Source organism: Drosophila mojavensis, unplaced genomic scaffold (genome assembly GCF_018153725.1).
Source record: "Drosophila mojavensis isolate 15081-1352.22 unplaced genomic scaffold, ASM1815372v1 contig_74, whole genome shotgun sequence".
NCBI classification, from domain to species: domain Eukaryota; kingdom Metazoa; phylum Arthropoda; class Insecta; order Diptera; family Drosophilidae; genus Drosophila; species Drosophila mojavensis.
The window spans coordinates 66,133-90,302 of NW_025318899.1; the positions used below are offsets into that span (position 1 = coordinate 66,133).

At 41.2% G+C, this 24,170-nt stretch overlaps 9 protein-coding genes and 1 pseudogene across 10 annotated transcripts; 4 read left to right on the plus strand and 6 right to left on the minus strand.

Moving 5' to 3' along the window:
• Positions 1 to 88: 88 nt before the first annotated feature.
• Positions 89 to 1,046, plus strand: LOC6586352 (annotated as a pseudogene).
• A 5-nt stretch (positions 1,047 to 1,051) lies between these two features.
• LOC6586353 (brachyurin) lies at positions 1,052 to 3,396 on the minus strand. Its single transcript, XM_002011933.4, has 3 exons — positions 2,010 to 3,396; positions 1,766 to 1,941; positions 1,052 to 1,709 (listed from the first exon to the last, which is right to left on the minus strand). Exons 1-3 carry the CDS (start codon positions 2,531 to 2,533, stop codon positions 1,093 to 1,095), a joined length of 1,317 nt encoding a protein of 438 aa, XP_002011969.2. The 5' UTR covers positions 2,534 to 3,396; the 3' UTR covers positions 1,052 to 1,092.
• Positions 3,397 to 4,627: 1,231 nt separating this feature from the next.
• Positions 4,628 to 6,443, minus strand: LOC6586354 (protein tantalus). Of its 2 annotated transcripts, XM_032733335.2 has the most exons (3): positions 6,039 to 6,443; positions 5,187 to 5,969; positions 4,628 to 5,124 (listed from the first exon to the last, which is right to left on the minus strand). In XM_032733335.2, exons 1-2 carry the CDS (start codon positions 6,107 to 6,109, stop codon positions 5,207 to 5,209), a joined length of 834 nt encoding a protein of 277 aa, XP_032589226.1. In that variant the 5' UTR covers positions 6,110 to 6,443; the 3' UTR covers positions 4,628 to 5,124; positions 5,187 to 5,206. The 2 variants fall into 2 exon arrangements, with proteins under 2 accessions (XP_032589226.1, XP_002011970.2); XM_002011934.4 differs by having other exon boundaries at positions 4,628 to 5,969; positions 6,039 to 6,442.
• Positions 6,444 to 7,005: 562 nt separating this feature from the next.
• On the plus strand, positions 7,006 to 7,864 carry LOC6586355 (serine protease 1). Its single transcript, XM_002011935.4, has one exon. The coding sequence runs from the start codon at positions 7,034 to 7,036 to the stop codon at positions 7,826 to 7,828; it is 795 nt and encodes a 264-aa protein (XP_002011971.1). The 5' UTR covers positions 7,006 to 7,033; the 3' UTR covers positions 7,829 to 7,864.
• Positions 7,865 to 8,410: 546 nt separating this feature from the next.
• On the minus strand, positions 8,411 to 9,441 carry LOC6586356 (serine protease 1). Its single transcript, XM_002011936.4, has one exon. The coding sequence runs from the start codon at positions 9,439 to 9,441 to the stop codon at positions 8,632 to 8,634; it is 810 nt and encodes a 269-aa protein (XP_002011972.1). The 3' UTR covers positions 8,411 to 8,631.
• A 2,850-nt stretch (positions 9,442 to 12,291) lies between these two features.
• On the plus strand, positions 12,292 to 13,148 carry LOC6586357 (serine protease 1). Its single transcript, XM_002011937.3, has one exon. It carries the CDS (start codon positions 12,307 to 12,309, stop codon positions 13,099 to 13,101), a length of 795 nt encoding a protein of 264 aa, XP_002011973.3. The 5' UTR covers positions 12,292 to 12,306; the 3' UTR covers positions 13,102 to 13,148.
• A 714-nt stretch (positions 13,149 to 13,862) lies between these two features.
• Positions 13,863 to 14,705, minus strand: LOC6586358 (serine protease 1-like). The gene has a single exon (XM_032733336.2). It carries the CDS (start codon positions 14,685 to 14,687, stop codon positions 13,908 to 13,910), a length of 780 nt encoding a protein of 259 aa, XP_032589227.1. The 5' UTR covers positions 14,688 to 14,705; the 3' UTR covers positions 13,863 to 13,907.
• A 509-nt stretch (positions 14,706 to 15,214) lies between these two features.
• Positions 15,215 to 16,045, plus strand: LOC6586359 (serine protease 1). The gene has a single exon (XM_002011939.2). It carries the CDS (start codon positions 15,230 to 15,232, stop codon positions 16,004 to 16,006), a length of 777 nt encoding a protein of 258 aa, XP_002011975.1. The 5' UTR covers positions 15,215 to 15,229; the 3' UTR covers positions 16,007 to 16,045.
• Positions 16,046 to 17,361: 1,316 nt separating this feature from the next.
• On the minus strand, positions 17,362 to 18,198 carry LOC116804682 (serine protease 1). The gene has a single exon (XM_032733294.2). The coding sequence runs from the start codon at positions 18,181 to 18,183 to the stop codon at positions 17,404 to 17,406; it is 780 nt and encodes a 259-aa protein (XP_032589185.2). The 5' UTR covers positions 18,184 to 18,198; the 3' UTR covers positions 17,362 to 17,403.
• Positions 18,199 to 22,483: 4,285 nt separating this feature from the next.
• LOC6586362 (serine protease 1) lies at positions 22,484 to 23,462 on the minus strand. Its single transcript, XM_002011942.4, has 2 exons — positions 23,178 to 23,462; positions 22,484 to 23,114 (listed from the first exon to the last, which is right to left on the minus strand). The coding sequence occupies exons 1-2, from the start codon at positions 23,435 to 23,437 to the stop codon at positions 22,550 to 22,552; spliced, it is 825 nt and encodes a 274-aa protein (XP_002011978.1). The 5' UTR covers positions 23,438 to 23,462; the 3' UTR covers positions 22,484 to 22,549.
• Positions 23,463 to 24,170: the final 708 nt, after the last annotated feature.

The window sequence follows — 24,170 nt, forward strand, 5'->3', positions numbered from 1 at the left end:
ATGCAATGCATTTAGAAACCAAATGGAAAAACTAGTATATAACGATATTTCTAAGCAAGTTAGCAAAAGTTATCAATTACGTAGCACTTTTTATAGCCACTATTAATAATTTATGGATCAGTAGCAATTTCAGCAATCATCGTAAATCAGTTCTTCTAAGACTGATAAGCGATACTGTATGAAGCCGATTAGCTAACTGTTTGGCCATTATGTAGCTGTAAAAGATTATACCCAATGGCTTGTGAGCTCAGTTGACAAATATGAAATACGTTTACGCATCGCTGGTCCTATCCGTCGTAAACGGTACCACGGCCGTGGACTAGCAGTCTCTCATATCGGTGGACATTGATCCCAAATTACCAATTCATCGCCATGCCGGACGCATTCCCAGGGGTGAAACAGCTGGCTGAAATCAGTTTCCGTATCAGGTTAGTCTAATGCTGTACCTATCTATCTGGGCGCCTGGAATTGTACTAACAAACGAGAACAAGGTCAGCAGATTATCTTTGTGCCAACAAAATACGTAACTGTGCATGAGGGATGAGATGTATCCACCCTATCCAACGATATATCGGTCATTAAGCTATCCGTACCTATCGAGCTCAATGAATATATTCAACCCGCTCAGCTGCCCATCAAACAGGAGTCGTACAATGCTTACGACGGCGAGCAGGCGATCGCTTCCGGCTGGGGCAAGATCAGTGATAGTAGGTGGTGTCAATGGAACAGTTAATAGTAGTACCACTAAGTGATATCTTCTTAAAAATGTGCAACTGGTGTCACTGACAATCATGAAGTGCTTGGGCTGCTCGCCCTGGTACGGAGGTATTTTGACTAGTAACGTAATGTGTATCAAGACCACTGGCGGCACTTCCACCTGTAACGGTGATTCCAGTGGTTCTTTAGTCCTGGCGGATGGCAGCAACACCTTGATAGGTGCTACTTCGTTCGGCATTGTTGTTGGCTGGCCAGGTGTGTTTACGCGAATCGCATCTTATTTAGATTGGTTCGAGAATAACACTGGCGTGGCTAATCATGGTTATTAAAGATGTTTGCTTAAAATAAAGGTTTATTTTGCTGAATACTTGGCAGCTACAAGAAATAAAAGTCGAATTCTGATTTCTGTTTGGAATGTGGCCGTATGTTGAGATTCTCCGACGTATCCTCATCGGAAAATGGGTGATGGATGTCCAGTTCGTCGGGTACATCGTCCACCATCTGATGATTACGTTTGGATTGCTGCTTGGCATATTTCTTGACATACTGATCAAAGAAAATTGCTTCGGTGGTATCCTGGTGCGAATGCACGCCTGTCTCATCGCTAATCCAGTCCAGGTAAGAGGCCACTTTAGTGAAGGCAGCCGGATAGCCACGATCGCAGCCATATATACTGCCAAACGAGGTGATGCCAACCAGAACACGTTTCTTTGAATGACGGCGCTGTAGCACAAGTGGGCCACCAGAGTCACCATTGCAAGTAGACTTGGCATTGCGTCCACTGGTGCATATGTTTGTGCCGCGAAAGGACAATGGAAAGTTACGCTTACAGGTGCGATCATCGACTATCTGCAGTTGGACATAGCGCAGCACATTGCTTATGGCATGCACACCTGTAGCATAACGTCCCCAGCCGGAGGCAATACCAAGCTTGTTTTTAAAGCTGCGATACTCGTAGTGCCGCTTTGGCAACTGTATGGGATGGATGCGCTCTGATAAGACGAAAAGTTTAGTTTCAGATGCATAGATGGGATACGGATTAGTTTACCGTTAAAGCTAACTGCATGTGGTAGACGCACTATTGCAATATCATCTTTTAAGCGTTTGGGATTCCACGTGGGATAGATATGAAAATTGCTGCTCGGCACCATGAGACGCACCTGTCCCGACTCTTTAGCATTCTTAATCTCATTTGCTCCCAGGAAAACCAGCGCGCGTTTGGCCCTGTAAAAGGGAGCAGAAGGAGCAGCTTAGCTAAACATAAACATGGCTGTTAATTTACCTTGGCCTACATGTCCACACAGTGTGCAGCTGTTAGCACATGCTGCTCCGAGATTAGCGAACCGCCGCACCAATAGAGACCCTTTGGACGCTGCAGCAGCATGCCCACTTGATAGGGAAAACAATGTGGATTGCCCACATCGCCGCCAAAGATACGATCCATCGCCATCGCACCTTCTGGCAACATGCTGTCCATCAATGGTGTTGTTTCCAAATTTAACACCAGGGGCTCTGGCTCCGCTGAAATCTCCGCAGAACCTGTTGAGGTGTCGCTGATGCGGCTATCGTCATTGCTAGCGCTCATTTCCGCATCTAGCTCGGCGGACAAGGAGGTGGTTGATGGCGTTTGTGACATGGGCATGCCAATCGGGCCCGGATACATGGACACTAAATACATGGGCTTAACCTGTTGCCAGTCTAGTGCAAAAGCCACATGGATGCAGCAGCGCCAGGTCATCCAGGTGACCAGCAACAGCAACAGGCGTTGTGCTGTCAATGTCGCAATAATTGAAACACTTGCCGAGTGTAAAACCATTTGCTTTGCTTTTTCTTGCTGCTTACTGCTGGCGCACGCATTTAATATTTAATTGAAATTTAATTAAGCTGTACACACACACACGCGTGAGTGCACGCATACAAACAAAAAGTCTTCCTCCTCTTTTTTAATGCGTTTGAAATGGTTTCCCGTTTAGTTTTCGAAAAGCCGTTACGAGAGGCGCGTAAATGTTGCTGCCTTAATACTCTCCTTGGTCTTGGACTCTCGTTGTCAGTCAACGTCTCGCTTACAACTGTGGTGGCGCGCGCATGTTGCAAGCATTTTTATAAACTCTTTTCTTTGCTTTAATTATTTCGTCTACTTTGCTGCATTAATTGGACGTCGACAGCGACGCGTCGCCGCCTATTGCATTCGATTCAATATACCATTTTTGCATTAACACTCTCTTTGCACTATTCTGTCCGCAACTTGCACTCTTTTGGTATCACTCTCCTTTCTCTTACTCTCTTGCGACCTGTGTGTTACGCTTGCGCTTTTATTATATTTGCGTCGTATTTCTTTTGACATTTGTCATTCGCCCTTTGGCGCCGGCTCCTACCATAGTGCGCGTTTTTCGGGTTGTGCGTGCGCCAGCCAAATATGGACAAGCATCGTCGACGGTCATATCTGCCCGTTGCTCGCTGTGTTGTTGTTATTACCATTTACAGTTTCAAAAGTGAATATACATATACGTACATACATATGTAGCTGTAACTCTAGTTACTTATCCTCTCTACTCGCTTTGGAGGTATTACATCACGCCCGTGTGTAAGTTCGTGTGTGTGTAGGCTGTGAAATGCGCAGCATGCGGCAAAATGCTTTCATTCAGAAATATACCGCATGTTGTTATTGTTGATGGCAAAAGGTAAGTGAGACAAAAAACATTACACGATACATTTGTTTTTTGCATTGTTTACCCTGCTCAGCGCTTTGACATGCCCCTTATACCATAAAAGCACAGATTACAGTGGGCTGTGGGCAGTGGAATGTATTGCAATCCCATGCAATATTCGTGAACTCACAACTCGTACATTTTACAGTGTGGGTTGCCCACTGTGCCACCAAGTAGGCTGTTTTACTTTTTCTCTTTTTACTTAAGCCAAGGTTATTGCCAGGGCACAGCGCAGTTATAGGCAAATTAACAGCATTGTTTGCATGTGAATGAAACTGAAGAATTTGCGATAGCAGGAAATCAAAAATACCCCGGCACCCCATCCCTTCTGTAGCAACTGCTGCTAACGTGTTGCATATATTTATAATTAAATTAATTCGTTGAAATAACTTCAATTTGGTGTTGAAAGTATTTCTTGGTTTGCGGGCTGGCATTATTATTTTTGTCGATTTAGGAAATGCGGCTCAGTTTGCCTGCTTAGCGAAGCAAATAAATCAAATCGTCTCGCGATCGGTGATATGTTCAAATGTAATGAGGCTAACAACAACAAAATACAACAATCAGCAGCGACTGCATTGGAGCAACTACAACAACAGTAATGACAGCAACACAAAATAAAAGCAGCGGCGTCGATTATGCAAATCTTTTCGCCTCTCGTTTTGGTAGACCTTTTTTTTTTGCGGCTAGCGCTTGCTCGTTGTGCTCTTTAGTTAGTTTCGAGGAATACTAAGCGTATGAGAGGAATTTTAGTTACTATCTCGATTATAGACAAATATGAATTCTATTGTTATTGATTTTTTATCAATATAATGTTGTTGTTAATATATCGCAAATACTAATGCTACAAAATATGTCCCTTTTCTTAAATACGCTTGGATGATAAACGCAGAGTATTGACTGTTCGGTGTGTTGTATTAAAAGTTTACTTTGTTTTTCTTGATTTGTTTCTTTACTTCGTTTTGAGTTTCATGCGTCGATATTTAATACATAATCAAAATTATGATTACCGCTCTTGCATGTTATATATGTATGTATGTGGATATGCAAGTAAATATGTATGTGTGTGCTGAATAATAAGCGCATGAATTTTATTGCAGTTGCTAATGCATTTGCCGTTATTTAATTTAGCACCACGATCGAACTATTTATCATTTGGATAATGTCAGTGATTACAACTCATTTCTCATTACACTTTATGATCGTTTAAATTAAATTATTTGTTGTTTTATTCATTTGGTGCTTTTACGGCAGTGAAAATTCATTTCATCATTGCGCATGCAGTTCCTAGTTGAGCTTAAGACAAGTAATAGATCAATACATTATAAATTGCTTCAATTCTATTCATTGCTAAATCGAATTTCGAATTGTATTCAGGCTTACATATATTTAAGACTATTCATAAACATAGAACATAAATAGTTTCAGGCGCTCAATGCAAACAATGCTTAAATTAAATTAAATTATGTTTTAATGCTCAACTGCACTTCCTATATAAACATTAAATTAAAAAAATCTTACATAAGACTTAGCTAAATTGATAATCAGTACAATTGACCAGGCAATAAGTACATCGGTTGGAAGTGGACATTCGGGGAACAAAGATCCCGCTATTTTATTGAGTTAGTCTTGACTGTTGACGGCAAGCAGCCATATACTTCGGTGATGCGTACAATTTACTTAACTTGTCATCATCTTGAATCTGTTAATGTATTTAAATTTTAGCCTTTTCCATTCTGTTCATCAAAGCTTCTCCTTACAGACCGTCCGACGACTCCCCCTATCTATTCAAATGTCGGCGTATGTCTCGCTAGTTGCATATCGTCCATGAATGTACAGACTGTGGACTTTATATCCATACTGCTGCTAGTTGGTACATCGTCGCCAGTATCAGACATTGCGCTGTCCAAACTTTTGTTAAGTCGATCGTGGAATTCGGTCATTGAGATCTTTTTAAGAGCAAAACGTTTGCCAAACGTTTTCTTCACCTTCAAGCGGCGTTTTTTGATAAGATTCTTGTTCTTTGTGAGGCCATCGTTAAAGGAGATGGCCCGTCGCAACTTGCGAGAACCGAATTTAACAACCCGCACTTGGCTGGTAATGGCGCATTCCTCGCTATCGTCTTCGGCATCGGCAGCATTTTCATCGCTGGGCTCCTCGAATATAGTCTCCAGACTAGTAGGCGTAAATTTCTTCATGCGCTTGCTCGTGTAGATCTTCTCAATGCTGCGCAGCATCTGTTCATTTGTTTGTAGCTCATTACGTTTCTTCTTCACTTCTGTACGCATAATGGTGCTGCACACCCGATTAAAATTGTCTTTAGAGATGCGAGCGGGCATTCGCCGTCGGGCAACTCCGCCACGACGACCATTGCGGTAGCTGCTGCTATAGCTATCACTTTCGTCGTTATCCTCGCCGCGGCTTAGCTGCGAGTCCACCTCATCCGAGTGGTCCGTATCAGGGCTTTCCGAGTCCAGCATTTCATCGGCTATATTTGTGGGAGCCCCTGATTTAAGATTCCAAGAAAACTTGGAAATTGGTGCAGTGCTAAAATATTACGTTGTCTCCATTTACTTTTAATGTTTCTTTTTGCTTCTTTCGCTTCGGTGAACTTACCGATTCTCTGTTAAGACAACCTCTTGTGGCTGAAAACTAATCGTTGCAAATTTGTGCACAATATTTTCCATTATTCAATCTTTAACATGCTGTTGAATATCAAGATTTTTTCCTGCGCTTAAATCGCTTAGTGTTGATATTTACTATTTCCCTTTTTTGATTTTTAAGACGAAGCTGAAAATGAAGCAACTATGTTATTTAACATAGCTGGGAAAAATTTTTTGACATTCAATATGATGTTAAGTGCAATATGCGAAATTGAATTTTGTTTGGGATCTTATAACTATGTATGTATTTCAGGTTATTTATTTGTTTTTTTGTTGTTGATAAAATAATTAATTAAAATAATAGCAGCAATTTCGAATGTTGTGACTGTTTCAGCTTTAGAGTTTCCAGCTGTTTTTCTCTGTTATTAACATAACCTCTTTATTTGCTCGATTTCTTATCGATGTATATCGATTAAAACTTGCTTAGTCGCGTTTGAATGCTTACCGTCATCTCCAATAGATGTCGTCTCACGGTAGCGGGTAATTTAAAAATTGAAATACGTCATGAAAATTAAATTGTTTAGTAGTAGTTTAGTCTGACCTGTATTTAACATTAAAGTGCGTTTATGAAAACGTACTGAATATTATTAAATGTTAAAAATACGGGTTTAAAATTCTGATGGCTGATATGCAAAACTATAGAATATAGATATATAAAACAAGATAGTCGAGTTGTATTTTATTTGACTTCGTTTAAACTGGAAATGGAACCTGTGGCCCCTATTTATTATTTGTATATAGGTAATAGTGAGATGTCGGGGCAAATAAAGGTAATGGTATATTATGCGAAACTTTGATAAGCACACAATCGTTGATGATCGTTGAAATAAATGAATATATATACAATTTGAATGAGTGTTTGATATCTGTTGAAGTACAATTGATATGATACAAAACCCATATAAAATACGCTTCATTGCGTCGAAAGACAGCAATTGTGTGTTAAGCATGAAGGCTTTCATAGTACTCGCTTTAGCAGTCGCTGCCCTTTCCGCGGAAGCAGTGGAGCAGGTCCATCCCAAGGATCTACCCAGGTCTGCCAAGATCGAGGGTCGCATTACCAATGGCTACCCCGCATATGAGGGCAAGGCCCCCTACACCGTTGGCTTAAGCTTCAATGGCTGGTGGTGTGGTGGCTCCATCATTGCTCACGACTGGGTGCTGACAGCTGCTCACTGCACCAACGGCGCCAGCTCTGTGACCATATACTACGGTGCAACGTGGCGTACCAACGCCCAGTTCACCCACACTGTGGGCAGCGGAGAGTTCAGACAGAACCACAACTGGCCACACAACAATGGTAATGATATCGCTCTGATCCACACTCCTCATGTCGATTTCTGGTCAATGGTCAACAAGGTGGAGTTGCCCAGCTTCAACGATCGCTACAACATGTACGATGGCTGGTGGGCTGTTGCCTGTGGCTGGGGCATAACCTCTGATGGCGGCTCCCAACCCGATTGGCTGCAATGCGTGGACCTGCAGATCATCAGCAATAGCCAGTGCTCCCAGACCTATGGTCATCAACCCGATGGTATTTTGTGTGTTTCCACGCCCGGCGGTAAGTCTACCTGCAGCGGGGACTCTGGCGGCCCATTGGTGCTCCATGATGGTGGCAAATTGGTGGGTGTCACCTCTTGGGTTTCTGGTAATGGCTGCACTGCTGGTCTGCCATCTGGCTTCACTCGGGTCACCAACCAGTTGGAGTGGATCCGCGACAACTCTGGCGTAGCTTACTATTAAATTGAAAAATAACAAATAAAAGAGGCATGAAAACTACGTGACCATTTAATTACTCACTAGGGAAATTGGGAGGGATATGAAGTCACTTGAAAAATCGAAACATTGAATCTATAGATCGATATGTCGATGCGTTTCTTCTGTTGTTCACGAAATTTAACTTAATTAGTTTTGCTGTTAGACCTGTGGGATTCTAGCCGATTTGATAGAGCTTCAAAACATAATATTAAAAGTATTTGCAAATAAATTGAGCATTGGGATTGACTGCAAAGCAAATACATCAATTTTTGATGACTTCTAGAAGTTGCGTCTACGATTCAGAAGGTTTTAGTTGCCATGGAGCTCTCTTCTCATGGATAGGAATGCGGTGCTTCGCTGACTCTGCGTAGTAGAGATATATCCACGCGCATAAAGATTCTTTATCATGAGTTGCTCGTTATCAGTTGCTCCCGAAATTTGTATGAATGAATTTAGCCATGAGAATAATAATCTGTGTTTTGATTAGGGTCTATCGCGAACAAGTCTTGTCAGTCCGATATAAATACAATTTCCGCCAGTTGAGATTAGATAGTAAAATCAAGAGAATTGAACTTTTAAGTGGTACTTGCTTATATTAAGATGGGCATGATAGTAAATCCACTGATGCTCATAGACATTAAGTGCAAGCTGGGAACACTCTATAACAGAAAATCTTAAGGGGCTATACTTAAATCTATATCAATCCACTTCCCAAATATCGATGCTAATGTTTTTTTTTTTTTTTTTTGCCATAAGCTTTCAATATTTATTATTTAAAAGTATTCCATTTAGTAGGAGATACCAGTATTGTCACGAATCCAGTCCAGGTAGCCAGTGACGCGAGTGAAGCCAGCGGGTTGGCCGGCAGTGCAGCCGTCCCAATGACCAAAGGATGTAATGCCCACAATTCGGTTGCCGTCGTGTGTAACCAATGGGCCGCCAGAGTCGCCGCTGCAGGTGGACTTGCCGCCAGATGTGTTGATGCAGATGGTGTTGTCGATCACGTAGCCACCGCCATAGACGTTGCGGCACTCGTCGTTGCTGATGATCTGGACATCCACGCAGTTCAGATAGTTGTGCATGCCGCTGTCATTGGAGGTGTGTCCCCAGCCAGAGGCCACAGCCCACCAGCCATTATAGTTATTGTAGCGATCGTTGTAGCTGGGAAGCTCAACTTTATTGACCAAGTGCCAGAAGTCGACATGAGGTGTACGGATAAGGGCAATATCGTTGTTCAGCTGATCATTGTAGTGGGGATGACGGATCTGGTCGTTGCCGCTGACCCAGTGGGTGAACTGAGCCTCATGACGGAAGCTGGCACCATAGTAGATGGTTACGCCGGAGCCATCTTTAATGCAGTGGCCGGCAGTCAGGACCCAGGTGTGGCCAATAATTGAACCACCGCACCACCAGCCGCCGTTGAAGCTCAGGCCCACAATATAGGGTACCTTGCCCTCATATGCTGGATAGCCATTTGTAATACGACCTTCGATGCTGCCCTGCTTGGGCATATCCATCACCCGCAAAGGTTTCTTTGCTCCGGTGGGGACAGCGGTGGCTGTTGCTACAGCAAAGATCAGAAATACGAATAACTTCATTCTCGAATGTCTATTGTGCCCTAAGCAAACATTTCCAATGCTTATATACACATTTGACTTTCTCTTATCAAAGTCTCTCTAAAGTCTTATTTTGCTAATCATGGCTCATAAATTTTATTCGTACCTAATCCTTGTCCGAGGCTGATAAGTTAAGGACGGTATTGAAATTATTTGTATTTCAATAGCACGAATTGATTTTAATCGAACCTTTGTATCAAATCTTGGTTCATAAATTTAATTATTGTCTAGTCATTATTTGGTCTGATAAATTGAACACCTCGATATGCAGTGGACACTTGATATACATATATATCGATCAGAAGTAGACGTGGCACATATCATATATGTAGTATTGCGGCGGATAATGACCTGAGTTGATTTTGCAGGAAGTCATGGTTTCATTTTAATTTAAGCAAAGTCGTTAATTTTTTAGAGCTTGAAATTAGTTTATATTAAACTCATTTGCAAACCTAAGCAATATATGCAAATATGGAATATTTAATATAATCTGCCACTTAAATAGTAGTTATAATATTTGTAGATCCTTGACTGAAAGTTTAATTGAAATCAGTAACCGCACTTCAATGCTTTCGGAGTCAAGTTGTGGTAACGTGGCGATCTGCTCGATTGACTTGTCTACAGCTATTCTAGTTTCGGAGCAGTTTGGTTTTTTATACATTTAATAATATAGTTTCGATTAAATGTACTGAGTATCTGTCAGTACGCGGTTTTTACAATTTCCTTATCTGTGCAAATAAATTAAAGTCTTTGCAAAGAATTTGAATAGGTGCCATATAATACTCTAAAATTGTGATTGATTGAAATGCGAGTACGCCCACTTCTGCTAACTCTTAAAAATCACGTTTTCGATTCGTGACCAAATGATATATCAGATAGATAGTAGGAAACTGCATTAAGCTGGTTTATGAGTTGGTTTTTGGCAATGTCTATGAAATTCTTCGCCTGACAGTCTGCCTGTCCATTGCTAGACTAGAAATTGGAGAATTCGGGAGCATATTGTTTATTGGAAATCCCTCATTATCAATTGACAGCCAGATTTAAGTAGAATTTCCGTCAGTTTAGATAAGATAATAAACTCAAATGAAGAAGGTTGGGATAGATGCAGACAGTAGAATGTAAAAATCTATAACTCAAGTATAAATATACTAAGTAAATCTCCTGAGCCGTGAGCTTTTGCTTCTACTTGAATTTTTAATAGACAATAAACACGTAATTGTTTAATGTCTATCAGAATGATACTTACCTAAACCCGCACAAATTTCTATCCCTCTGCGGATTAATTCTTGATATTAACTCAGCCATTAGCAATTATTCCATTATAAATCATAAATTTTTATTATTTTTATCATGGCCTATACATTCTATTTATGTGTTCTCCTAGCTTAGGCTAGGATTAGACAGATATTGTACTTCAAATCGAGACTGAATTGAGTTTAAGTAAAGAACCACAAATGATCTTATGATTCTACAATCACAGGTAAAACTTAGGTTAATCTATATACATATGTATATCAAAAATCCATTATTTTCAACCACCGGATGCTTAAGTTTATTGCTTGTCAAAAACAGTATACATATGCAGGTTTAATAGATGCTAGTCTAGTCGTATCTTATCGATGAAATGTACCCACAACTAACTCAATTTTTACAATCGTGTTATCGGTGTAAATAAATTAAAGTGTTTTTGAGTGATTTGGAAAAGTGCCGTACAATACTAAAAAATTATGAATGATTACAATCAATATTTCCTGTTGTATTTCATTGATCCTTCTAACACAGATTGTTTTGTTAATTACATTTTAAAATATATCTGCCTTATACATAGAATAATGAATAACGAGTGCATTGTATGTAATGTTATACATTATAGATTTGGTATATTGTTATTGTATATTTTATATGTATGTACAAATATACCCATATGGTAAATGTATCCAAATGAATGCCTCTATCACATTCTGAGTTTGATTTCGAAAATCCATCTACAAAAAAAATTACTCATAGTCCTGGGAACATTGCTGCACAAGCTCAATCGCTGCGGCAGAGCGCGTAATGTACTGCACTGCGTGTGCGTATGTGTATGTGTGCAGAATGATATGAATATCAGCTCTTCGAAGGCGCCCTTGCTTGTTATATTTCAAATACTAGGGACTTGTGCTTTGGCAAATGCATGCATATCTATGTTATATTCTGAATCTGTAAATCTGAAAGTTTCATGAAAATAGTCCACCTACAAGAAAAGTTATTAAACAATTAACTTCCCATGGTAAGCCAATGCGTGTTTATGCGTGTGTACGTATGTCTGGGTGAGTGCGTGTATGTGTGCATATGCGAATAATTATTGAAATATCAGTTGCTCGAAGGGTTCAGGGGAAGGGTTCTCGTAGTCGGAAAGTCTCGACTAGAGCTTTCTCACTTGTTTTATATGTTATAATTAGAAATTATTTGATGGAACTCTTTGGATGCTCGCTTTATATGCACAGCCTTAAATATTATCACGATCTATTAGTTGAAAAGCGAATTCCTAGGTAGTATAAACGTTTTATGAGCATCCTTTAAATATTGATTACCAAATTAACAAATTCTAGCGGACGTGAAAGCATATTAATATATATATATATATATATATATATATATATATATATATATATATATATATATATATATATGTATTTTAAGTAAATATATTAATTAGTTATTTATCAGTATATTCCAATATCACATAAAAATCAACTTCTTAATTGCTTTATCAAAGTCTTAAGTGTGTACCAAGATATAATTCACGCAGAAAATAGTATAAAAGCGACCTGGTTGATTGTAAATGGTATGAGTTGTTCAGTTAACATGAAGGTTTTCATAGTACTCGCTTTGGCAGCCGCTGCCGTTGCCGCCGCAACAATGGAGCAGGTCCATCCCAAGGATCTACCCAGGTCTGCCAAGATCGAGGGTCGCATTACCAATGGCTACCCCGCATACGAGGGCAAGGCCCCCTACACCGTTGGCTTAAGCTTCAATGGCTGGTGGTGTGGTGGCTCCATCATTGCTCACGACTGGGTGCTGACAGCTGCTCACTGCACCAACGGCGCCAGCTCTGTGACCATATACTACGGTGCAACGTGGCGTACCAACGCCCAGTTCACCCACACTGTGGGCAGCGGAGAGTTCAGACAGAACCACAACTGGCCACACAACAATGGTAATGATATCGCTCTGATCCATACTCCTCATGTCGATTTCTGGTCAATGGTCAACAAGGTGGAGCTGCCCAGCTTCAACGATCGCTACAATATGTACGATGGCTGGTGGGCTGTTGCCTGCGGCTGGGGCGGCACCTACGATGGTAGCCCAATGCCCGATTGGCTACAGTGCGTGGATTTACAGATCATCAGCAATAGCCAGTGCTCCCAGACCTATGGCCCCCAGCCCGATGGTATTCTGTGCGTTGCCACGCCCGGCGGTAAATCTACCTGCAGCGGGGACTCTGGCGGCCCATTGGTGCTCCATGATGGTGGCAAATTGGTGGGTGTCACTTCTTGGGTTTCTGCTGACGGCTGCACTTCTGGTCTGCCATCTGGCTTCACTCGTGTCACCAACCAATTGGAGTGGATCCGCGACAACTCTGGCGTTGCCTACTATTAAGAGTTTCTATGAAATGTGTTCTGTTAATAAATAACAAGCGCGCTCTACTCGAGACCAGTGTTGCCAGGTCAGCATATTTCATGCTAGATATAGCCTATTTGAAAAAGATATAGTCTATCAATAATAAATCCAATGAAAATGAGTATGGGATGGAATAGCCGGAATACACGAAACTGCAGTCTACGCCATATAATCATTATAAATATTAAGCTACTTAAGCTTTTTAAGCATATACATTATTCTTGTATATGTGTTTGTCTGTCTATATATCTGTCTGTAAATCTGTCGCTCACTCTGACTTCCTGCCAACCTCACAGTCTGTGTCACTGTCTGTGGCCTAACAAACGTCAATAACTACAGAATATCATTTAATTTGTCTATATATATGCAGCAGTATTAATTTGGTATTTATATGTAAATAAAGCGAAGCTAGAATGCATGCATCAGCAGAGAGTGTTTCCATTGGTTACTTAACGCTCGACTGCAACGACCCATACCTGCCGCCGGGCCCAACGTTTGAGCGCGACTTAGTGATTCTGAGAAAGACGCTTATTATAAAAGGCAGCCAGTGCAGCATTTCTTCAGTCGCTCTGGTGGGGATCAGTCATGCAGTGTATATCGAAGTAAAGTATGTGTTAATATTCAATGATCATTCAGCTTTGCTTTATAGACTTGGAGGAAATGCTTAGAAGAAATACTTAAAGGAAATATAGTTAAAAAATGCCTTATGGCATCTAGTTAATACAAACTAGCAAAAAGAATAGATTTCAAAATGATTTCTTTAATTTATTTATGTCAGCAATAGATTAGTAATAAGCAATTCCAGTATGGTCACGGATCCAGTCCAAGTGATAGGTAACACGCTGGAAGCCAGATGGATGTCCAGATTGACAACCGGCAGCAGAGACCCAGTTGGTCACGCCGACCAGTTTGTTGCCGTCATGTGTGACCAATGGGCCGCCAGAGTCACCACCGCAGGTGGACTTACCATCAGGAGTTCGCACACAGAGAATGTTGTCGGTAACAGTTCCAGAACCATATGTTTGCTGGCACTCGGAGTTGTGAATGATCTGCAGATCGACGCACTGAAGCCAATCGGGCAATGGGCTACCATCGTAAGTGCCGCCCCAACCGCAAGCAACAGCCCACCATTCGTTGTAGTCATTGTAGCGATCATTGTAGCTGGGTAGCTCAACCTTGTTAACCATCTGCCAGAAGTCCACATGGGGAATGCGGATCAATGCAATATCAGCGTTGTGGTGGTTGATGATGTCGTTGCGGCTGACCCAGTGGGTGAACTGGGCGTTAGTGCGCCAGGTGGCACCGAAGTATACTGTGACATCGCTACCCGTGCAGTGCTCGGCGGTCAGCACCCAGGTGTGGCCTATGATGGAGCCACCGCACCACCAGCCGCCGCTGAAGCCCAAGCCAACAGTGTAAGGAGCTTTACCTTCATAGGCTGGGTAGCCATTGGTAATGCGACCTTCGATCTTGTTGACCTTTGCAAGGTCCTTAGGATGGACGACCTCCTCGAATGCCGAGGCAGAGACAACAGCCAAAGCCAGAATAGTTATCAACACCTTCATGGTGAATATTCAACTTGTGGTTTTTAAAGTCGTTCAAGGGCCTTTTATACATTCTTTTTCTTTATAGAATCTCGATCATGCAAGGTCTTATCTGGCCGCTCAAGAGTCTATAAATATTCCTTGAGTTATATAAAATCCTCTCTTATAATTTTTATTGAGGAAATCATTTACATTATTTTTTAATTTTTTATTTATTGATATACACAAATTGGCAGCGCACTCAACCGCCATGAGGGCGATTAATCGGTGGAGTTTTGCATTTAGCATGCAGTTAGTATAAGCTAATGCTCATATTCATTCTTTTTATATGGATGGATGAAATATTTTAAATTATAATAAATTTAATATTATGACGCTATGAGTTTTCATACCTTTATCAACTGTTTATAAAGTTTCAAAGATTTTGCATAAATTGTGACCGCTTATCTGGTATTATCATTTATTGTTCATAATTTATAATGCATTTAATTTAACAAAATGCGTGTGCTCAAATTGTGTATAAAATCAGCTGCAGAACCAAATGTTGCTCAGTTCGTATCAATATGAAAGTACTTCTTACTATTCTCGCTTTGGCTACTGCCTCCGCTTCTGGCGCTGCGTTGCCCGGTGCTGCAGAGAAGGCTATTAACGTAAAGGATATCTCCGGCCGCATTACAAACGGCTATCCAGCCTACGAGGGCAAGGCACCCTACACTGTTGGTCTTGGTTTCAGCGGCGGTTGGTGGTGCGGTGGCTCCATCATAGGCCACACCTGGGTGCTGACTGCCGAGCACTGCACGGGTAGCGATGTCACAGTATACTTCGGTGCCACCTGGCGCACTAACGCCCAGTTCACCCACTGGGTCAGCCGCAACGACATCATCAACCACCACAACGCTGATATTGCATTGATCCGCATTCCCCATGTGGACTTCTGGCAGATGGTTAACAAGGTTGAGCTACCCAGCTACAATGATCGCTACAATGACTACAACGAATGGTGGGCTGTTGCTTGCGGTTGGGGCGGCACTTACGATGGTAGCCCATTGCCCGATTGGCTTCAGTGCGTCGATCTGCAGATCATTCACAACTCCGAGTGCCAGCAAACATATGGTTCTGGAACTGTTACCGACAACATTCTCTGTGTGCGAACTCCTGATGGTAAGTCCACCTGCGGTGGTGACTCTGGCGGCCCATTGGTTACACATGACGGTAACAAACTGGTCGGTGTCACAAACTTTGGCACAGTTTCCTGCACATCTGGGGCTCCTGCTGGCTTCCAGCGTGTCACATATCACTTGGATTGGATCCGTGACCACACTGGAATTGCTTACTATTAGTTGGCTTTTTGAATAAAAAATAAACTTCATTGAACTATATTTCAGAGTTATCTCTTTAATAAGCACCAAAAATTGAGGAATCAGATGTTAATTATAAGTGACTTTGGAACATTTTTTCAAAATCCATAATATTTTCCATAATTCATGGGATCGGGATATCAAAATTTCAATTTATAAGTTGTGCTCTAACTATGCTAGTTCTTAATACAAGTTCAGTGACTGCTTATTGACGAATCGAAGATTGATATTTTAAATATTTTCCTATATATTTTTGGGTAGATCATATGATTAACAAGTAAGAACGTTGCAGTCGGGTGTTACCGAGTGCGGAATACTCATTCACGTCACATCAGCAATTTAGTAGCTAAGTTTAGCTGCAATACTGTAGGAAATTAAGTTTTCTCCGATTTGCCACGCCCCTGCTGGGCGTAGACACCTCATTTTTGGTCAGTTCATAGAAAGAGCTAACGGTACTCTAACTGCAACATTTGAATGCTTACGATCAAAATTTGTGAAAATTACAGGGTAGCCATTATACTTTAGGAGATATAATCTTTTGCGGTTTGCCACGCCCCCAATGGGCGTCATAGCTAGTGATCTTGGGTGGTTGACGCGGATCTACATTGCAATTTTTAGCTTTCTAGCTCTTCAACTAATATGATTCCTGGCATATCGGAAAATGCATTTTCCGATTTCCCACGCCCTTAGTGGACGGATCGGGAAAATTTAAACACTTTATAAATCAGAGATATACACGAGTATGTGTCCCAAATTTCAAGTCTCTAGCTTCAATAGGGCCGAAATAAACTGCGTTCATACGGACTGACGGACGGACAGCAAGACGGAGATTGCACAAAACCAATATACTATTGCACTTTCGTGAATGAGTATAATAATTCACTTTCGTGAATGAGTATAAAAAGTTACTATGAAAGGAGCTAGTTTAACTTACCGAAAGTGGGAAATCAGGCTTTAGTTAAATTTTAGGCGACGGGCAAGTCAGAAGGAGGCTCACCTGTCCACAAAAGTGTTAAAAGAGCAGGACGGTGCGCTGACTGTATGAATTGTTTGCGCTGATCCTAGAACGTAAAGGAGCTAGATAACTAGAGCTGGACTCGAAAATCGAGACTGGTTGAATACATTTTAGGTCATCACTATCGGAATTCTTTTATTATTATATTTTATAATTGTGTCGTGCATTTATGGAGCTAGGTTCTTAAAATTTTGTATTTTATATTTAAGAAAATTTAAAGATATCTCCTACCCATGCACCCATTACTAGAAATTTCCTATGAATCGGTAGCATTTTCCACAACAGCATCTTTGGACCAGTTAATAAAAATTGCAAATAAGAATAGTTTTTTAATGCTTTATTTAAGTCGTAAGGCAGCCATAGCTTAATAATAAGCAATTCCAGTATGGTCACGGATCCAGTCCAAGTGATAGGTAACACGCTGGAAGCCAGATGGATGTCCAGATTGACAACCGGCAGCAGAGACCCAGTTGGTCACGCCGACCAGTTTGTTGCCGTCATGTGTGACCAATGGGCCGCCAGAGTCACCACCGCAGGTGGACTTACCATCAGGAGTTCGCACACAGAGAATGTTGTCGGTAACAGTTCCAGAACCATATGTTTGCTGGCACTCGGAGTTGTGAATGATCTGCAGATCAACGCACTGAAGCCAATCGGGCAATGGGCTACCATCGTAAGTGCCGCCCCAACCGCAAGCAACAGCCCACCATTCGTTGTAGTCATTGTAGCGATCATTGTAGCTGGGTAGCTCAACCTTGTTAACCATCTGCCAGAAGTCCACATGGGGAATGCGGATCAATGCAATATCAGCGTTGTGGTGGTTGATGATGTCGTTGCGGCTGACCCAGTGGGTGAACTGGGCGTTAGTGCGCCAGGTGGCACCGAAGTATACTGTGACATCGCTACCCGTGCAGTGCTCGGCGGTCAGCACCCAGGTGTGGCCTATGATGGAGCCACCGCACCACCAGCCGCCGCTGAAGCCCAAGCCAACAGTGTAAGGAGCTTTACCTTCATAGGCTGGGTAGCCATTGGTAATGCGACCTTCGATCTTGTTGACCTTTGCAAGGTCCTTAGGATGGACGACCTCCTCGAATGCCGAGGCAGAGACAACAGCCAAAGCCAGAATAGTTATCAACACCTTCATGATGAATATTCAACTTGTGATTTTTGAAGTTTTTCAACGGCTTTTTATACTAACGTTATCTGGATGGAAATGCGATTTTGCTGTGTCTTATCTGTTCGTCAGAAGGCTCATAAATATTCCTTCAGTTCAATTAAAATGTTAAATTTTATTTATTATTTAGGCTGACAATTGAATGCGTTCTTGAATAAGTCTTATCTGATCCTTTTGTCCATAAATAATAGATTTGTCTATTCAGCTTTGAAATGTGTGACTTTTATTTTAATACATGATGTCCAATAAGTATTTGAATTATTATGAGTGCGCTTTTCTTTCGATTAAGGAACCTATACTAACTTGAAAATATAACAAGTAAGATGACTCTAGTCGCGACTGCTCGACTAGGAGATACCCTGAACCCTCTAATCTGATATTCTAATCAGTCTGCACTTCTTTTCGACACACATACATACACACGCACGTATTAACTGCGCAGTAAGCAGCGACTGCGCTTGGGCTGCGCTGTAGTGTGGGCAACATTTTAAGAATTTATTTGTTGAATAATTTAATTTCTAGACGTACAATCTAAATGAAACTTTTAGAGCGTAATTATATGGTAAAAATGTATGTACATTCTAAAGCACGTATCTCTAGTACTTGAAATACGCCTTTTAAAAAGGTGAGGGTGAGGGGTTGGATATAGGGGTGGGGGGTAAAATACAACAAAAATCGAAATTATATAAAATACATATAAGTCTACATTAAAAATTTGGAAGCTCTAGCTTCAAAAGTGTAGGAGATATAATTAAATAACTAGCTTTCGATAAGGTTTTTAATCGATAATAAAATATCGGGAGTAATTATCGATATATAAGAAAAAACTTGATATGCGCGTGACGGACGGACAGACAGACGGGCAGGGCTAAATCGACTCAGCTCGTCGCCCTGATCAAGAATATATATACTTTGTGGGGTCTGCCAAGCCTCCTTCTGCCTGTTACATACTTTTAACAAAACCATTATACCCTGATTTCCCATTTTCAATGGGTTCAGGGTATAAAAATGTGTGGCTTTAATAAAATTGGTTTATATGTTTAAGAACTTTGTCAAGGTGGCGGGTATTTAGAGACTCTAAGTCAGTTTCATTTGATCATGGAGGGTTACTTTTGAAACCTATTAAAACACAACACATTATATTAAAACAAGTAAGAAGACTCTAGTCGAGACTGCTCAACTAGGAGATACCCTGAACCCTCTAATTTGATATACTAATCCCTCTGCACTTCTTTTCGGCATACATACATACACACGCACGTATTAGAACGCGCTCTGCTAACTCCGCAGTAAGCAGCGACTACGCTTGGGCTGCGCTGCAGTGTGGGGAACATTATAAGAATTTATTTGTTGAATAATTTAATTTCTAGACGTACAATCTTAACGAAACTTTATGAGCGTAACCATATGGTGAAAATGTATGTACAATCCAAAGCACACGTCTCTAGTACTTGAAATACGCCTTTTACAAAGGTGAGGGTGAGGGGGTTGATATAGGGGTGGGGGTAAATTACAACAAAAATCGAAATTATATAAAATATATATAAGTCTACATTTGAAATTTGTAAGCTCTAGCTCTAAAGGTGTAGGAGATATAATTAAATAACTAGCTTTCGATAAGGTTTTTAATCGATAATAAAATATCGGGAGTAGTTATCGATATAAAAAGAAAAACTTGATATGCGCGTGATACACACGGACCTAGGAAAAAAAATTTCAAGTCTCTAGCTCTTATATCTTCTGAGATCGACGCGTTCATACATACGGACGGACGGACGGACGGACGGACGGACGGACGGACAGACGGACAGACGGACAGGGCCAAATCGACTCAGCTCGTCGCCCTGATCAAGAATATATATACTTTGTGGGGTCTGCCACGCCTCCTTCTGCCTGTTACATACTTTTAACAAAACCATTATACCCTGATTTCCCATTTTCAATGGGTTCAGGGTATAAACACAGTACATATGCTTTACTATTTGATTGTGGACTTTGAGCATTTCTTTAGTGTAAATGGTTTCAATTTGACTTTTTTTTTAACACATAAACTTATATGTTTTCGTGCGAATAGAGAGAGTCCGTAGGAATTAAGAAAAGAAAGATAAAACAGAATGATAAATAAATTATAATAATACGTGTTGTATGATATGTTTTTATACCCTGAAGGTCAGGGCCTGAACCCATTGAAAATGGGAAATCAGGGTATAATGGTTTTGTTTAAAGTATGTAACAGGCAGAAGGAGGCGTGGCAGAGCCCACAAACTATATATATTCTTGATCAGGGCGACGAGCTGAGTCGATTTGGCCCTGTCCGTCTGTCCGTCCGTCTGTCCGTCCGTCCGTCCGTCCGTCCGTCCGTATGTATGAACGCGTCGATCTCAGAAGATATAAGAGCTAGAGACTTGAAATTTGTTTTCCTAGGTCCGTGTATATCACGCGCATATCAAGTTTTTCTCTAAATATCGATAAATACTCTCGGTATTTAATTATCGATTAAAAACCTTATAGAGCTAGAGGTTCCGAATTTTAAATGTAGACATATATATTTTATACAATTTCGATTTTTGTTAAAATTTACCCCCCACTCCTATTTCTACCCCCTCACCATCACCTTTGTAAAAAGCGTATTTCAAATACTAGAGACTTGTGCTTTGCAATATACATACATTTGAACATTATGATTATGTTCTGAAAGTTTCATTAAGATTGTACGTCTAGAAATTAAATTATTCAACAAATAAATTCTTATAATGTTGATCACACTGCAGCGCAGCCCAAGCGCAGTCGCTGCTTATTGCACAGTTAGCAGAGCGCGTTCTAATACGTGCGTGTGTATGTATGTGTGCCGAAAAGAAGTGCACAGTGGTTAAAATATCAGATTGGAGGGTTCAGGGTATCTCCTAATCGAGCAGTCTCGACTAGAGTCTTCTTGTTTCTAATTTGTTTTAATGGATCATTGATTTGGCAAATCAAATCGTTTTGTATATTTTAAAGCATGCATATAAGAACTTTTTAAACTATTCTATTAAATCTGCTTTTAGGTGTTGCGTCTAATATGTTTTTCCATTTCTTTTCGAGTTGAATATTTTATAGCCCGCTTCTTGGCATCAGATTTTCATTCATTTCATTTTTATACCCTGAACCCATTTTCAATGGGAAATTAGGGTATAATGGTTTTGTTGAAATGTATGTAACAGGAGGAAGGAGGCGTGGCAGACCCCATAAAGTATATATATTCTTGATCAGGGCGACGAGCTGAGTCAATTTGGCCCTGTCCGACCGTCTGTCTGTCCGTCCGTCTGTCCGTATGTTTGAATTCGTCGATTTCAGAAGATATAAGAGCTAGAGACTTGATTTTTTTTCAAATGTCCGTACATAAAGCGAAGATATCGAGTTTATCTCCACTAATCGATAACTTTTTCCGTTTTTTTTTTATCCATTAAAAACATTATCGAAAATAAGCTATTTAATTATATCTGTAAAATCTTTAAAACTAGAGTCGCCAAATTGTATATGTAAGTTTATATGTATTTTATAAAATTTCGATTTTAGTTATAATTTACCCGCTACCCCTATATCCACCCCCTCTAATAAAGAAAGTACATCCACACGAAAAGTTATCAAACAATTAAGTTCCCATAGTAAGCCGATACTGCAGCCTATGCGTGTTTATGCGTGCGTGCCTATATATGGTTCTGTGAGTGGGTGTGTGTATTTCTTGTGTAAGCAGAAAGACGCAAAGAATTATTAAAATATCAGTTGCTCGAAGGGTTCAGAGGATCTTGTAGTCGAGCAGTCTCGACTACAGCTTTCGTACCTGTTAATGTTATAGTGAATAAGTTGAAAATTATCCAAAATTTAAAACTCAGAAGGAAAACTTTTTTATATGGAGCTCAGTTTAATGTCAATCAAGCGACCAGTGCACTCCAGGACAAATGGGCCACCAGAATCACACTGGCAGGTGGATAACTTGTTGGGGGTGGCATTGTGCAGAGTGTTAGTCACACCGGAAGCACTATCGGAGGTTTTGCCCTAGCCGGAGGCGGTAGCCTTCTGGCCGGCGTAGGTGGAGTAGTTGCTGGCAATTGATGGCAACAAAACCTTGTTAATGTAGGCAGTGAACGCAACGGATGGGGTCTTGATCAGTGAGTTGAAGCTGGTGTGCTGCTTGAAGTTGGAGGTGGACATGGGGTGGATCAGCTTGGCGTTGTAGATGGTTACCGACGATGCACTGCAGGCAGGTAAAATAGAAATAAAAATTTAAAACTCAGAAGGAAAACTTGTTTTATTTTATATGGAGCTCAGTTTATTGTGGAATATTTTGAAAACGAATTTAGTAGGAGATGCCGGAGTTGGTCTTGATCCAGTCCAAGTAGCTGGTCACACGGGTGAAGCCAGAAGGAAGGCCAGATTGACAGCCAGAGCTGGAGACGAAGGAAGTGACACCAATCAAGCGACCAGTGCTGTCCAGGACCAATGGGCCACCGGAATCACCCTGGCAGGTGGATGACTTGTTGGGGGTGGCAATGCAGATGACCTTGGCGGAAGCTACGAGGGAGCCATAAGTGGACTGGCAAAGTGCAACAGAGATAACTTCGAAGGTCTGGTATTGCAGAGTATTAGTCACACCAGAAGCGCTATCGGAGGTTTTGCCCCAGCCGGAGGCGGTAGCCTTCTGGCCGGCATAGGTGGAGTAGCTGCTGGCAATTGGTGGCAACAAAACCTTGTTAATGTAAGCAGTGAACGCAACGGATGGGGTCTTGATCAGCGAGATATCGTTGGCCAGAGTGTTCGAGTTGTAGCTAGTGTGCTGCTTGAAGTTGGAGCTGGAGATGGTCTGGATCAGCTTGGCATTGGTGCGGACCAAAGCGCCGTAGTAGATGGTCACCGACGATGCACTGCAGGCAGGTAAAATAGAATAAGCTTTGTGGAATGATTACATTTCAGATGGAAACACTTACCCGCTAGTGCAGTGAGCGGCTGTCAGCACATACTCGTTACCAATGATGGAGCCACCGCACCACCAACTACCGCCAGAGCTAGAGAAACTAAGTCCTACCTGGTAGGGGAACTGGCCCTCATAGGCAGTCTTGCCGTTGGTTATGCGTCCCTCAATTGAGGGCACATTGGGCAAATCACGGGGATGCATGGGTGCACCTTGTGGCACAACACCAGCAGAGGCGGCAGCAATAGCCAAGGCAAGAACTACAAACACTTTCATAATGATTGTTGTCGAACGAATGAATTTTCACTGGCCATTCTTCGCATTTTATAGCCAGCTTGTTATCAAATGGTAAAGAGCGTTTACGATTGTATTTTGTTCAAGATCCATGAAATTCTTAAGATTTGCGAATGGACACCGTCATATCTATTCTTAACTATTAAGTTACTTAGATTACAAATCACACGCCACAACAATTGACACCACTCGAGCTGTGGGCCGGACGGTAAACGTGCGACACTTAAAAGGCTCTAACTGATTTCTATTTATGACGGCGACAGAACGAAAAGATTACTATCTGACTGATTTACGCTTATGAGAATTAAAATATAAAATAAAAAATATAAAATAATAAATATATTTGAATCTTAGTGAACCTATTGAAAATGGGAAATTAGGGTATATTGGTTTTGTTGAAATGTATGTATGTAACATACAGAAGGAGGCGTGGCAGACCCTATAAAGTATATATATTCTTGATCAGGGCGACGAACTGTGGCGTTTTATTCCCGTCCGTCTGTCTGTCCGTCCCCAAAGAACTCGTAGTCGAGCAGTCTCGGCTCTAGCTTTCTTGCTTATTTTTTATACCCCGAACCCATTGAAAATGAGAAATCAGGGTATAATGGTTTTCTTGAAATGTATGTAACAGGCAGAAGAAGGCGTAGCAGACACAAGTGTATATATTCTTGATCAGGGCGCTTTAAAGCTAGAGTGTCCAAATTTTAAATATATA